We start from the raw sequence: 14,250 nt of genomic DNA on the forward strand, positions 1-14,250 counted from the left end.
TTTTCTATGTTGACTTTTCATGGCTTAATTTTCGGACGGTTTTCTCTAGCGAGTCGAGATCTATTTATATGGCCGTGGTCGGAATATTTGTTATAAGGACCCATGATCATGTAAACAGATCTCGATACTTACTAAGGAAAACTGTCCGAAAATTAAATCGTGTCTAATCATGAAAAATCAACATGGGAAGTCAATAAAGTCCGCGTTTTTGCAAGACAGACAGAGATGAGTACAGTGTCTCTGTCTCTGTCTGAGACATTAATAGTATGTCACGCATGCACAGAATGAGAACCTTCCTATCTTACATGTTAACTTTTCACCACTAGTCACGACTCAATTTCCGGACGGTTTACCGCAGGTTTAGGTATATGAGCTTTGAGATCTGTTTGTATGATCGCGTAGAAGCCTACTTGAACCTAACTCACAATTTATATAATATACTATGCTTTAAGTAATTTATACTATCATTTATATACACTTATTAATTTATAATATCTTTAAATTATAGTTGTTTAAGTTAATAGATTAATTAATTTGAATCAAAGGTTGTTAATAATACTTAAACTAAAAAAGATATGAATCACATTTTACGAGTACGAATGTATAGTTCTGGTACTGTATCTGCAATACAAAAAAGTGCAAAATCAATCAGAAATGAATTTTTGGATTATTTTAAAAAAGATTTGGGGCATACTTTTATTCGATCAAGCCCTGTTATTTCATATAATGATCATACAATAGCATTTGTTAATGCTGGCATGAACCAAGTATGTTTCAAAACTAGAATTATAAAAAATAAATCTATCACAGATTACTATTACTTTTTATAATTAATTTTCATTAATTATATTGTTTCATAGTATCAAATATCTATAAAACATCTAAATTTTTTTAGTTTAAAGGAATTTTTTTAGATTATTACAATCCGCCTGCAATGAAAGTTACAAATTCACAAAAATGTATAAGAATCAGTGGAAAACATAATGATCTGAATATAGTTGGAAATGATAGCTATCATCACACATTTTTTGAAATGTTAGGAAGCTGGTCTTTTGGGAGTTACTTTAAAGTAAGTTTCTAAAAATATTTTATTATAAAACAAATATATAATATTTATTTTAAAAAGATATTTTATCACTTTTAGTTTTCAATTCATATTTGTAGGAAGAAGCTTGTCGTTATGCTTGGAATTTATTAACGAAACATTATGGTATTAACGAAGAATGTTTATATGTAACATATTTTGGTGGAGATGAAAGATTGGAATTGGAACCTGATTTAGAATGTAAAGATGTTTGGTTAAGTATAGGCATTAGGGAAGATAAAGTTCTTCCATTTGGGTTACAAGAGAATTTTTGGGAAATGGGTATTTCAGGACCATGTGGTCCTTGTACAGAAATACATATAGATCATACAAAGCAATTAAAAAATCGGTGTATGCAAATTAACAAGGGTTACACAGATCTTACTGAACTATGGAACATAGTCTTTATACAATATGAACGGTATGGAATAAAGCAATATAGAAGAATTATTATTATCAAGCTTGAAATAAATATTTTTTGTATAATATAATATCTATATTATTTTAAATACCAATTTGTTATCATTTTACATTAGATTATCAAATGGTACAATAGTACCTCTGCCAAAACATTATGTTGATACAGGCATGGGATTTGAAAGACTAGTTGCAGTATTACAAGGAAAACAATCCAATTACGATACAGATATTTTTCAACCATTTTTTAAAACTATTCAAAAATATACAAAAGCACCAGAATATAAAGGTAAATTTTATAATGATGAAAATGAACTTGATAGTGGATATAGAATTTTGGCAGATCATAGCAGAATGATTACTGTAGCTTTAGCAGACGGAGTTATACCAGAACAAAGGTAAATTATTCTAAATATAATAATTATAATTAATATATTATGTACATAATTATGTATATAATAGTTGTATGTAACTATGGGTTTATCTTTTCAGTAATAAACTTAGGAAAATAATAAGAAAATCAATTGATGTTAGTGAAAAAGTATTTAAAAAACAGGGAATACTTTCTGAACTCTCATATATTGTAGTAGAAAATTTAGGTGATGTTTATCCAGAACTGCAGGAAAATTTAAAAAAGGTACTATAAAGTAAAAAATATAATAAGAAAGATAGTGTAAGATCTTATAATTTATTTGTCTATCATATAGCATTTTGTAATTTATTATGTAATACAGGGTGATTGGTAACTGGTGGTACAAGCGGAAAGGGAGTGATTCTACGCGAAAAAAGAAGTCAAAAATATACAATAAAAATATTTCGTTTGAGGCTTTGTTTTCGAGAAAATCGACTTTGAATTTTCGCTCTTCAGCATTTTCAGCAATTTTTATAATAATAAACTTTATGATTACTTCATATTATTTCATTATGCATTCCTAATTTTCCGTTACGGCAAAAACAAACTTAAACTGCGATAATATCCATCGAGACAACGATCTACAGTGAGATCCGTTATAACGAGATGTGATAAAGTGCACGCATACCGAGCGAAAATTCAAAGTCGATTTTCTCGAAAACAAAGCCTCAAACGAAAAATTTTTATTCTATATTTTCGACTTCTTTTTTCGCGTAGAATCACTCCCTTTCCGCTTGTACCACCAGTTACCAACCACCCTGTATAATTATATTTAGGTGCAAAAGATAATAGAATTTGAAGAAGAATTATATAAAAAATTAAAGCATGATTGTTGTAAACAATGGACAAATATTGTTAAAACATATCCTCAATTGAGTTCGATTACTGAACAACTGATTCCTGGACTTGAAGGTGGATACAAGTACCTTCAACGTGTACTTAATAACTTGTATGTGTCTGTATATAAGTATATAGGGTGATCTACGCAAAATATAAACTGTCTTTTTATAAATTATTAAAGTTAGTATATTTTGTATTGTAGTTTGAAATTCTAGCTTGCATTATGATGGGAACTATCTCCATCATTTTTTGGAAAGAGCAGTTCATGAAGCAAAGAGTTCGTGCAGCAATCTGTATCTATAATTTGCAACCTGAATATAAGACAAACAGTACTTGGTTCACTTGTAAGTTTGATTTATTAGATTCTTTCATAGAATAAATGGTTCATTACGTTTTTTTTATAGAATACATGAGACTATTACTGATTTCCTAAGGGGCAAAATACTCCCTCATTTATTTAAATGAAATGGCACATTTTTATATTTTATAAGTTTACTTAAAAACAATATTTATCTCAAACCTTTTTCATGACAATGTTTTAATAAAAATCAAGTCTGGAACATACAGCAACACAAAAAAGTAGACTTTATTTTTGAACAAGCAATATTTTGAATATTTGCAAAAGTAAAATCTATTAGGTTATCTCAAAAGCTTCTTTTATTTTGTAAGGAAATAATAGATGTACAACATTTTTTGTTTCATATTATTTTATTGAACTATGTATGATCATAATAATAGAAATAGAACAAAATGGACAACATAATACTTATCTAATAGAACCTAATATATATTCTGAAAACATAAATTAAAGTTCTACTTTAATTTTAATATATTGATAGAGTCATCTGTTTACATTAAAAAAATGTAGTAGTTTCCAAGATAATAACTTGTAACATTTTATATGAGAATTGCTAAGTTCATCCTGATTAAGAAGAATGTCAAAAGGTAGAATTACAAGTAATGTCGCAAACAGATTATGTTGATGGTTATAGAGGATTGTAGAGCAAAAATAATGATAGTGGATCATTTTTTATCGATCCTCTATCATATATATGAATTTATTAACAGCATTAGTGAGGAATATGATAACTATATGCATATTGGATTGTTGGATAAATCTTAAATCTCTTCTAATATGAATTATAAATTATATTCTGACACCTTGCAATAATACAATTAAACCAAATGTACACCATCCTATTCAACAATCTCCTGCCATCTATTGGGTAATGTCATTATTTCATCCATGTAGAATTTTTGTTGTCTCTAAACAAAAACATGACCTCAGAAAAGTTTGACTTATTCAACAACCCAATAATAAGGTATTATTTAATTGTGAAAACTTAGTTTTTATATTCACCAATTGCTATGGGTCAATACAGATATGAAACTCTATGTAGACTAGCAAATGTATTTTATGTAGATCACCCATTATAGGCAAAAAAGTACATGTTGTTTAATTTATTATTAATTTTGCAGAGAAGGAAGTAATGTTTTATCAGGAAGTGTTGCTTTCAAGTTATATGACACATATGGTTTAAGTGTAGAAATAATTACTAAACTAGCAAATATTGAATCTCTATATTTTGATAAAGTAGCTTTCCAGAAAGAATTAGAATGTCTCAAAAATCGGTCTAGAATCGGCCTTGAAAAGAGTAGTATAACAGACATAAAGAAATCTTTAGAAATACTTGAAGAAAATTGTATACCTAAAACTGATGACAGCTTTAAATATAAATGTGTTCTTAATGGAAATAGTTATGAGTTTCCTAAAGTTGAAAGTAAAATTATGGCATTAATTATAAATGGTAAAGATCGATCATTAATCTCTCTCTTTGTCTCTGTGTACGTTTGTGTGTACTGATTTCGTATTACCTAAATTCAAATAATATAGTAAAAGAGTACATAATTTCTTTGTTTCAGATAATACAATAATAAACAAAGCAAATGAAAATACAAACAAAAATATACATTCAACTGTTAATGAGACAATTACAAATTACAATGCAGAATCAGATAAAGATAAAATTGGACTTATATTGGATAAAACATTATGTTATTCAACACAGGGTGGTCAAATATCAGACAAGGCTATCATCTGTTCAAAAAATTGGACGTTTAATGTATATGATGTGAAGAAAATTAATGGATATGTTATACATTATGGGAAATTTGTACAAACTGATTTGAGGTAAGTTTTTATTTTAATTTTTACCATAATTGTATTATAGTTGTTAATATTGTATTAGCAAGAATCTATAAAGAAAAAATTTGTTCCTATAGAAAATGGATTGAAGAACTAAACCTTAAAGATGATTGTTTGGTTTCCATTGAACCTGAATTTCGTGTAGGAGTAATGCAACATCATACTGCAACACATTTATTACATGCATCAATACAACAAATTATGCAAGCAGTTTATTTACGGAATTCTACTATTATTCCACACAGCTTAAAATGTCAATTTAATTCATTTGGAGAAAATCTTTCTTTCAGGCAATTGAAAGAAATTGAAGAACTTATAAATAATGTTATAATAGCTAATGTCCCAGTTACTACAAAAATATTAAATGCTTTGGAATTATTAGCAGAAAGTTCTGTAACATTAATACCAGGAGAAATTCATTTTTATAAGGATATTAGGCTCATAGAAATTAATTTTCATGATTTAAGATCAAAGTAAGTATTCTTAGGAAATAATAAGAAAAGCTATGTTTTGAAAAAAATTCTTTCTTTAGATATTTTTTTATTTGATGATAACTGATACTATGTATATGTTTCATTTAGAGAAGCATGTTGTGGTACACATGTATTTAAAACAGGAGAATTAAAATATTTTTGTTTTCTCAATTATTTCTCAAAAGGAGCATCAAATTTTACTCTTGAAGCAACTGTAGGATCACTTGCAAGGTCTGCCAAATTGGCAGGTGAAAATATACATTATAAAATTTTGGATTTAGAAAACGAATTGAAAAATGGAAAAGTAACATGTAAAACATTTAAAACAATTAGTAAAAAGATTGAGAGTGAGATAAAAAATCCCAATAGAATACCAATACCATATCTCATTAAAGAAGAGTGTTTAATGAAATTAAAAGATTTAGATAAAATTTTTCACATACAAATGCAAGAAATAAAAAAGTAAGTATTATGCATAGCGATATAACTGTGATTAGAATCTATCAATTAAATTTTTATAATATTAATTTCCAAATATTACCTTGAATAACATTCATTGAAGATATAATAATATAGGATATCATATATTAACGATAATAATTAAGAACAGTCAACAATAATTAATAATAGAGAAATAATTGTGTATTAGAGACGTAGTCGTATAACGATTAGGGTTTTGGCCGACTAGCCGATTAACCAATTAATCGGCTCCCGATTATTTGCTGATTATTTTTAAACACCGCTATAAATCGCGTCAAATTTATTATTGTATAATATTACGAATCCAAAGAGAAAATTGTTTGTTGTATTTATTTTATTACGTTGTGTTTCTTCATTTTAAACAGTTTTTTGTTGTAATAAAATTAAGAAATAATAATCAATGTTCCTAGTTAATTGATACCTACTTATTTAATTTATTTCAATAAATACTAACTATTATTTTTAATTTTTTATATAATAATTAGGTTACATGCAAATATGTACCCATAAGTAAGTATACTACATATTAAGAAATATTAACATTATGCTAATGACAGTAAAGAAAGCTCATTGTAGTTTTACTTCTATGTTCTATGATACTAAAAATTTAAGGCCGATAAATAGTTTTTTTTACCGACTAGTCGCCAATTACAAAAGTGGACGGATAGTCAGCTTAACCTATTAGTCGGCACAACCCTAATGTGTATTATATGTATGAGAGATATCAGTTTTCAAATGTCAATTAATATCAATGTTTTCAATGTGTCATTATCACCATCAATATAAATTTTGGAAATTTGATTTTTGATATTACATTAGAGATTACTATAGTTTTAATTCTTTTACATTTAAATTAATAATAATATTTTGAAGTACTCCATTCCAATTTTGTTAATACTATTTCCAATTATTAATTATAGGTATTCAAGAAAACAAACAGGGATGGATTGAGATGTTTGGGGTTTAAGGATATTTTATAGAATTTTCTATATTATGTACATTGTACAAACTTTTGCATTTCTAAATTTTCTATAAATGCATAAATATCTAGTAATTGACTTGCCATGTGTAAATGAAATATATATTAAATTAATGTTTGCATTTCTTAATATGTATATTAGATTAAATTATATTAATTATAAATATATAGATAAAATTTTTGTATCATTATATACAATAATATTGTACTTTTATTCAGTCAAGTTTTATAATACAACAAGCATATTTAGGTGCTTTATTTTTCATAAATTGTCCTATATTTTATTTCATTATAATTATTATTCTGCAAAATTTTATATTTTTATGTTTTATATAGACTATTACTTCTGTATCTCTATTAATTACAAAGAATTAGAGATTTAGTAAGTAATAAACATGTTTTAACTTGTACATAAAAATTTTGTAACAAATAAAATTTTATTTATATATATATTAGTTTAATAATAACTGTATATTTATCTAAATGATGTATTATTGTTTTACATGGTTGTTATAAAAAAGTCTTAATGCATTCCACTGTTCGGTACGTAATAATATGTGAGGTCTTTTTTGTTGCATATATGCTACTGCTTCCTCTGGAGTCCACTGATTTTTCTAACAAGGATTATTTTTATAATGTTCAATTTAATTCAATTTGAAAGATATATGAAATTCTATAAAAAAATCCATATGTTTATAATTATCTTACCTTCATTAAGTAGCATCCAACTAATGTTGCACTACGTGTTCTTCCTGCTTTACAATGAACATAAACAGTTTTAGTATTTAATTCAGTCGGAACATCACGAAATTTGTTAATAAAATTTACTCCAAGTTGTAATTTTTCTTGTGAAGGTGATTGAAAAATATCTGTTACAGGTAGTTGTAAAAATTCCACATTGTTATTTTTCCATTCCTAAAAAATATGTGCAATCAAATGTTTCAATGTTGTCAGTGTTGTTTAATATATTAACTTAAAAATTTTTATTTAAATATATATAGTAATAATTCTTATATATGTATCTTTATATTTATATATATATGTGTGTATACATATATGTATGTATATATATATATATACCTCTTTAGTATTGGAAAACAACTGTAATTCATAATCTTCATTCATTGAAACAACACCTCGGACATTTTCTTCATTTATTAACTAAAATTTTAAAGATCTTATTTTTTCGCAATTAAATTATATTTTTATTGCAATTTTATAAATTCAAATTATATAGCATGTATAATGTAATATACCTGTTTGATCATACTTCGAAATGGTAGAGCACCTAATATAACAGTGTCATCAATTCTATCGTACCAATTTCTTGACGAAATTTTTTCCATTAATACATTATAGAGAAGCGTTGGATAAAATGTCAACCTCGCAAACATTGCCACTATAATTTAAATTCGTTAGTAAGGCAGTCACTACATATATATAAATCAAACATTAACTTTCGTGTTAAATACAATAAACGTATATAGTATAATTTTATTTTATGTATTTCTTAAACAATCTTATTAAATCTTATCAAAGACTTTACAACCAGTCGTGATATTGTAAGTAGTTCACAAGGTGAAAGTAACAGAATTTATAATATGAGAAGGGAGTGAATGTTAACATAACGGTTTACGCTAGTTACGTAGTAAGATTCATACATTTTTTTTTAAAGCAATCACTTTTAATAAGCAACAACATATAGTACAACATATAGTATAAATAATCATTGTACGAAACCTTAAATTATTTAAATGAATAGACTAAATAATTTTTGTTTAAAACAAATTAAAGTAATCGAACTTTGTATAATAAAAAATAATCTGTTTTGAAATGATTTCATAATTTTGAAAATTAATAAAGATATAAATTTATAATTAAATAAATAAATACGTATATCTACTTATAACTTCGAAATGTTGCTACTGAATCTAAAACATTCAATTTCATAATATTGAATTAATAAAAATACTTAGAATTTTTCGATATCAAATGACACTTTCATAATATACATATTTATTTAATTATGATTATCATTGTTATAATTATCCCACAATTACATGTACATAACTATACTTTTTTTTCAAAATCCTATTGATTTTATAGAAGACTGATTAAAATATTATTAATGCACAGATTCTGTTTATATATGACATAATGTATATGATATAGCTTTTTTAATATTTTCTTCAATAGTAATCAAGATTATATTGTATTTGCCATTATTCTTTAATATTGTTATATCGTTTTTTATTTATTAAAGAAACATTTAAATAATGCAATTATTTTATTTATTATAGTTCTTGATATTAATTTATCGTAAATAATATTACTTTGTTCTAATAGCCTTTTATCACTTTTTACTTTTTTAATTAATATAATTATTAATAAGATTAAATTTTTTCTATATATATTTAACTGCTAATCAAATACATGCATATGTATATACGTATATAGATACATTAGCTATGATATATAATGTCCCATATTTGAATAAAGAGGAATAATTATATGATAATAATAGCAATGCTGATCATTATTATATATATAGAATTATGGAAATTTATTTTTAAATATCAAAATTATTAAGATTTATTGTACACAAGCAGAAATCTTATGATATACTGTTTTGATATATATATATAGTTGAAAATATTTTTAAATTTCTAACAAAAAACGTAATATGTTTGTAATTATATATTTTATATTTAAATTTCATTTTGACAGTAATAAATCTTCATCTAAACAATAATAGCCTAATTCTCCTTTTCTGAATAAAGAAAGAAAATGTTCTGCTGCAAACCTTAAGTCTGGCTTTATAATTATTTTACCATCATAATTCTTTATTCTTAAAGTCTTTTTTAATTTTGCTGCAATATATGTAAGAATGTATGATATATTATCATGTGGTTCTCTTAGTTCTAATTTTTCAACATATTCAAATCGTTTCTGTTTATTTAGCCAAAATAATAAAAAGTCTGCCAATATTTCTGGACCTATTAAATGATCTTGCATACAACCAACTAATGCTAATTTTAAGCCTGTATGCATATTATCTACTTTGGGAGTTAAAATTCCTGGTGTATCTAAAACATAGATATCTGGTTTTTCTGATACTTTCACTCGTGTTGATACAGATCGTGTAATGCCAGCAATACCGCCAACTGGCACAGCACTACTTTTACGAAGAATATTATTTCTTAAACGATTGATAAGTGATGATTTCCCTACATTAGGAACGCCAATGATCATTATTTGAAATGAAGACTCTTGTGCTCTGTTATGGCGATTTGATTCCTTAATTAATTTTTGTGCTAAAGGTAATAATTCTTTAGCACCTTCACATTTTACATTTCTAAAACTAGTAAATAATATGTTAGATAATCCCTTTTGATTTAAATTTTCCACTATAGAGTTCTTAAATTTCATATCAGCTAAATCCATTTTGTTTAATACAAAAATATGAGGTTTTAATCCAGTCAATGTGTTGCTGTAATCTGCATAATGTCCAGAAACTGGAATTCTTGCATCATGAACTTCAATGATACAATCTACGTTTTTTAACTGTTTTTGCATGTTTTTTAAGCCTTTACCCATATGTCCAGGGAACCATCTTAATATATCTTTTGTTGGTATGTTGAAAATATCACGAAATTTGGGTGTTACATTACCTGGACTCATCATTTTGAAACTTCTTAACCTATACAATTCTTCCTAAGAAATTTCCTGAAACAATAGTTGTGTTGTATAATATTTTAAATATACATATTTATTAATTAGTAAGTACATAATGTCGAAATTTAATTATACAGTAATGTGTACGCATTAAATTAAAAATATTTATATAAAAAAATTATGGTAACCTTATGCTGAATTCTGTTCATTTTATGTACATACAATACTCTATATTGCAGATAATATGTATTTAAAATAGTGATTATATAAGCAGTTCAAAATGTTTAAGTATGTAAAAAGTTGGATATAAGAAAATCTGATTATATTCTGTAATTCACTTAAAAATGAATATTGTACTTACATAACACTGTATATACAATGAACATATGTAAATATTTCAAAGGAGTTTAATTATTTAACATTCTATTAAACGAATGTTTAAATTTGTTTTATTTTGCAATATATTTGTATAATATAATATACTGTACATTTGTATATCAAATAAATATATTATATTGTAATTAAATATATTACATATATGTAACTATAAGAGAAAATTTTCTCTGCGATTACATTTAAGTTTATATATATACACATATATTACTATATATAAGTTAATTGAATTGATTATATTTAGATCTGAAAGGTTACAAAAACAATATTTTAGAAATGTTTCCTTTACCGTAATATATGTTATCAATTTTCAATGTAAAGAACATTGTATTCTATTATAAAATATTATTATTATTAGTACTGTAAAATATCAGGTTGTTTTAGGCGATATAAACTTTGTAATGATTCAATTTAATGTCATTATATATATTATATGTATGTAAACTTTATTTGACAAAAGTCGGATAATAGGTTTAAATTTCATAAAAAGGTCTATAGTCCCTCGATTAGTGACACTTGAGTTTCACTAGTCGACAATCAATAGTTGCAATCGTAATAATCACGTTTTATTTACGTTTATTGTCTCATCTCGTTGGGCAGGCTATAGATATATTTTGTAAATATAAATATAATCAGATATAATATAGATATACTTTGTAAAAGTACTAGAAAAAGCACTAGGTTATTCATAAAGTTGGTAGTATCAAGAGCCATTTAGAATTTATGACTATGATTTTAATTTACTTTATTCAGCGTATTGTACATAGAAATATTTAAAAATAAATAATTTAAAAATGAGAAAGAAATTGTTTATATTTCTTATATAGATGATACTGTTTAATTATTATTCATATATATTTATACAAGTGCTTAGTTGTCATCGCATAAACTACCTAAGAATTATCATCCAATTGAAATGAATTTACGATTGATACATATATTGGAAGAATGCATGTAAAACCTTTATTAGCTTAAAATTAATGAATCTTACAAACAAATTTCGCTGACATTTATTTAATTAATTTTATATCCAGTATTCTAAAATACAATTTCGTTAAACGCTTTAATTTATAACTAAATAGTCAAATGTGAAACTTATAACTATAAATCGAAATTTAACTTATTGTTGATAACTCAGATTTATAAGTTGCTATTAATAGTTAATTTACACAGATCAATATGCCGAGAGTAACTATCTATTGTTGTACCACACTTTGGACTACCTTTATGATGATGCGAACTTGACATAAAAACTTGCCATAAAGGTTTGTTCACGATTGCGCACAGGGTAGGTTCGCGGTCATGCAAGAATCCACATGAGCCTGTTGCCAGTTATTGATCCTGACACGATTAAACAACACTGCATTGCTGTTAACTACGAAAACAATTCTGGTCACGCAGCATTTGTAAAAACGCGCCGACAAACGGTTACGGTAACGTGTGCGTCTATATTTACACAAAGTACTACGATCTCGAAATGTGCTGAAGTGCCTCTCCGACGTTATCGTTATTCTGTCAAAATGTAGAAGAGGTCCCGTAAGACTCGAAATATCGATGAGTGTTACTTTCCATTCATCCGCAAAGATGTCATCGTTAGTTTTTCACGGAAAAAGGAACTTTTAAATAGAACATATTGAAAATTTTTGTCATAAGAAATTTCGAATTTTCTTATTAATTCCATTTTCTCAAAATTACGTATTTTGACTTGGAACTTTAGGAAGACTTGAATTTGTGTTGCTGCTGCACATGTGATCCTTTAGGTGTTATCTTCGGTTCGTAATGAAGAAGTTTACAATTAAAGGCGTGCTCGACGGGTTCCGATCATCGGTACCGCAACCCGTCAAACCTGATCAGGAAATCGTCGAAAATTTACGGCCAGAACATTTTCAAGTAAAGAAGGTCAGTAGCGATATACTATAACTATTAACTTATAAGTTACACATCTATTTCAAATTACATGTACTAGCGTTAAAATAGATTAAAATATGCTATGTTATTTTGAATATATAGTATTATCTTTTTCTAAAAGCTGTTTTCGGTTTATAAGTGGAATGACCCAATTTAGAAGCATTTATTGCATACTACGTTTTTTATCGTTTGACTTTTTATTTGACAACTATAGCCATTTTTCTAACTATGAAATTAATATGTCAGTATAATATCACTAATGTTATCATAGTGGATATATGTTGTACAATATATACTATGATATCACCACTATTAGTAATATAAATGTAGAATCAAAATATCGTAAAAATAATCTTGAATTAAAAACGACCATACATATTATATTGTGTTCCTGAAGTTACTAATATTATTATTATCTTTATTGTAATATATTATTTTTAAGCAAATATACAGCTACAAATTTAAATAGATGCAAAATAGCTGAATGTATTTATTGCTAAGTTCTGTTTATTACCATATTCTTTAATGCGTGTAATTTCGATGAATAGCATTGAATACAGGTTATAAAGGAATAAAGTCTAGTGTATACGTATGTATGGACATATATAAGTATATATATATATGAAATACTAATAAGTACAAAAGTATTTCTGGTTTAGAAATAACGTGAATTTTTTTGTAAATTATGATATAATATGAATTATGATAAGGTTCTATCAATTAGAACTTTATAATAAAGAAATGAGGAAAGGAAAATAATGTAGACGTGTATAAGATACATTCTTTGCACTATCTTACAAGTACTAAAACTTTTTCAAAATAAAAAATTTCGATTCGTTTATAATTACGATTATCAGTTAGTAGGAGTTAAGAAATTGATTATTATGAATTTTCAATACAAATCGAATTACAAATAATTCAAAAGAACAATGTGATCTTTAATCTTTTCGGAATATTTATAATTGCATATTTATTCAACAGATACATTTGGCATTTTAATCGATTATAATACCTTAACGTTCTAAGTAAGAAAGGATTACACCATGCAAAAGAAGTGACGATATGCACTTGCACGATACATATCTAGCGATAGTTTATCCTAAGTACATGTAATACATTATCAGAGTAACATTGGTGGGTTGCATATCAACGTGACGTAGTTAAATATGAATATTGATTTCAAAATTGTTAATAGTGCCAATAAATATAACTTTTTAAAGAAAAGTGGAAGGTGACTTAAGAGAAATTGCCAAACGGATATAATGATGCTTTTTGACTTTATTATACTAGTATTATATTATAGCATTTATATCATCTGGCATCTTGAGAGAGAGAGAGAGAGAGAGAGAGAGAGAGAGAGAGAGAGAGAGAGAGAGAGAGAGA

The 14,250-nt window shown here is 25.9% G+C and overlaps 3 protein-coding genes across 7 annotated transcripts; 1 reads left to right on the forward strand and 2 right to left on the reverse strand.

Annotated features, from left to right (window-relative positions):
• Positions 1–3: 3 nt before the first annotated feature.
• LOC126864974 (alanine--tRNA ligase, mitochondrial) lies at positions 4–7,341 on the forward strand. 5 transcript variants are annotated; one of them, XM_050616929.1, is made up of 12 exons: positions 4–767; positions 896–1,069; positions 1,165–1,505; positions 1,621–1,899; positions 1,994–2,138; positions 2,690–2,862; positions 4,233–4,561; positions 4,677–4,944; positions 5,037–5,162; positions 5,250–5,432; positions 5,541–5,894; positions 6,833–7,341. In XM_050616929.1, the coding sequence occupies exons 1-12, from the start codon at positions 576–578 to the stop codon at positions 6,861–6,863; spliced, it is 2,595 nt and encodes an 864-aa protein (XP_050472886.1). In that variant the 5' UTR covers positions 4–575; the 3' UTR covers positions 6,864–7,341. The 5 variants fall into 5 exon arrangements, with proteins under 5 accessions (XP_050472886.1, XP_050472882.1, XP_050472883.1 ...); XM_050616925.1 differs by having other exon boundaries at positions 4–451; positions 546–767; positions 5,037–5,432; XM_050616926.1 differs by having other exon boundaries at positions 4–364; positions 509–767; positions 5,037–5,432.
• On the reverse strand, positions 7,310–10,848 carry LOC126864982 (phosphatidylglycerophosphatase and protein-tyrosine phosphatase 1). Its single transcript, XM_050616951.1, has 6 exons — positions 10,755–10,848; positions 10,563–10,617; positions 8,148–8,290; positions 7,972–8,052; positions 7,600–7,806; positions 7,310–7,505 (listed from the first exon to the last, which is right to left on the reverse strand). Exons 2-6 carry the CDS (start codon positions 10,573–10,575, stop codon positions 7,383–7,385), a joined length of 567 nt encoding a protein of 188 aa, XP_050472908.1. The 5' UTR covers positions 10,576–10,617; positions 10,755–10,848; the 3' UTR covers positions 7,310–7,382.
• LOC126864980 (mitochondrial GTPase 1) lies at positions 8,349–10,575 on the reverse strand. Its single transcript, XM_050616945.1, has one exon. The coding sequence runs from the start codon at positions 10,573–10,575 to the stop codon at positions 9,607–9,609; it is 969 nt and encodes a 322-aa protein (XP_050472902.1). The 3' UTR covers positions 8,349–9,606.
• Positions 10,849–14,250: the final 3,402 nt, after the last annotated feature.

Source organism: Bombus huntii, chromosome 4 (assembly GCF_024542735.1).
Source record: "Bombus huntii isolate Logan2020A chromosome 4, iyBomHunt1.1, whole genome shotgun sequence".
In the NCBI taxonomy this organism is placed as follows: Eukaryota; Metazoa; Arthropoda; class Insecta; order Hymenoptera; family Apidae; genus Bombus; species Bombus huntii.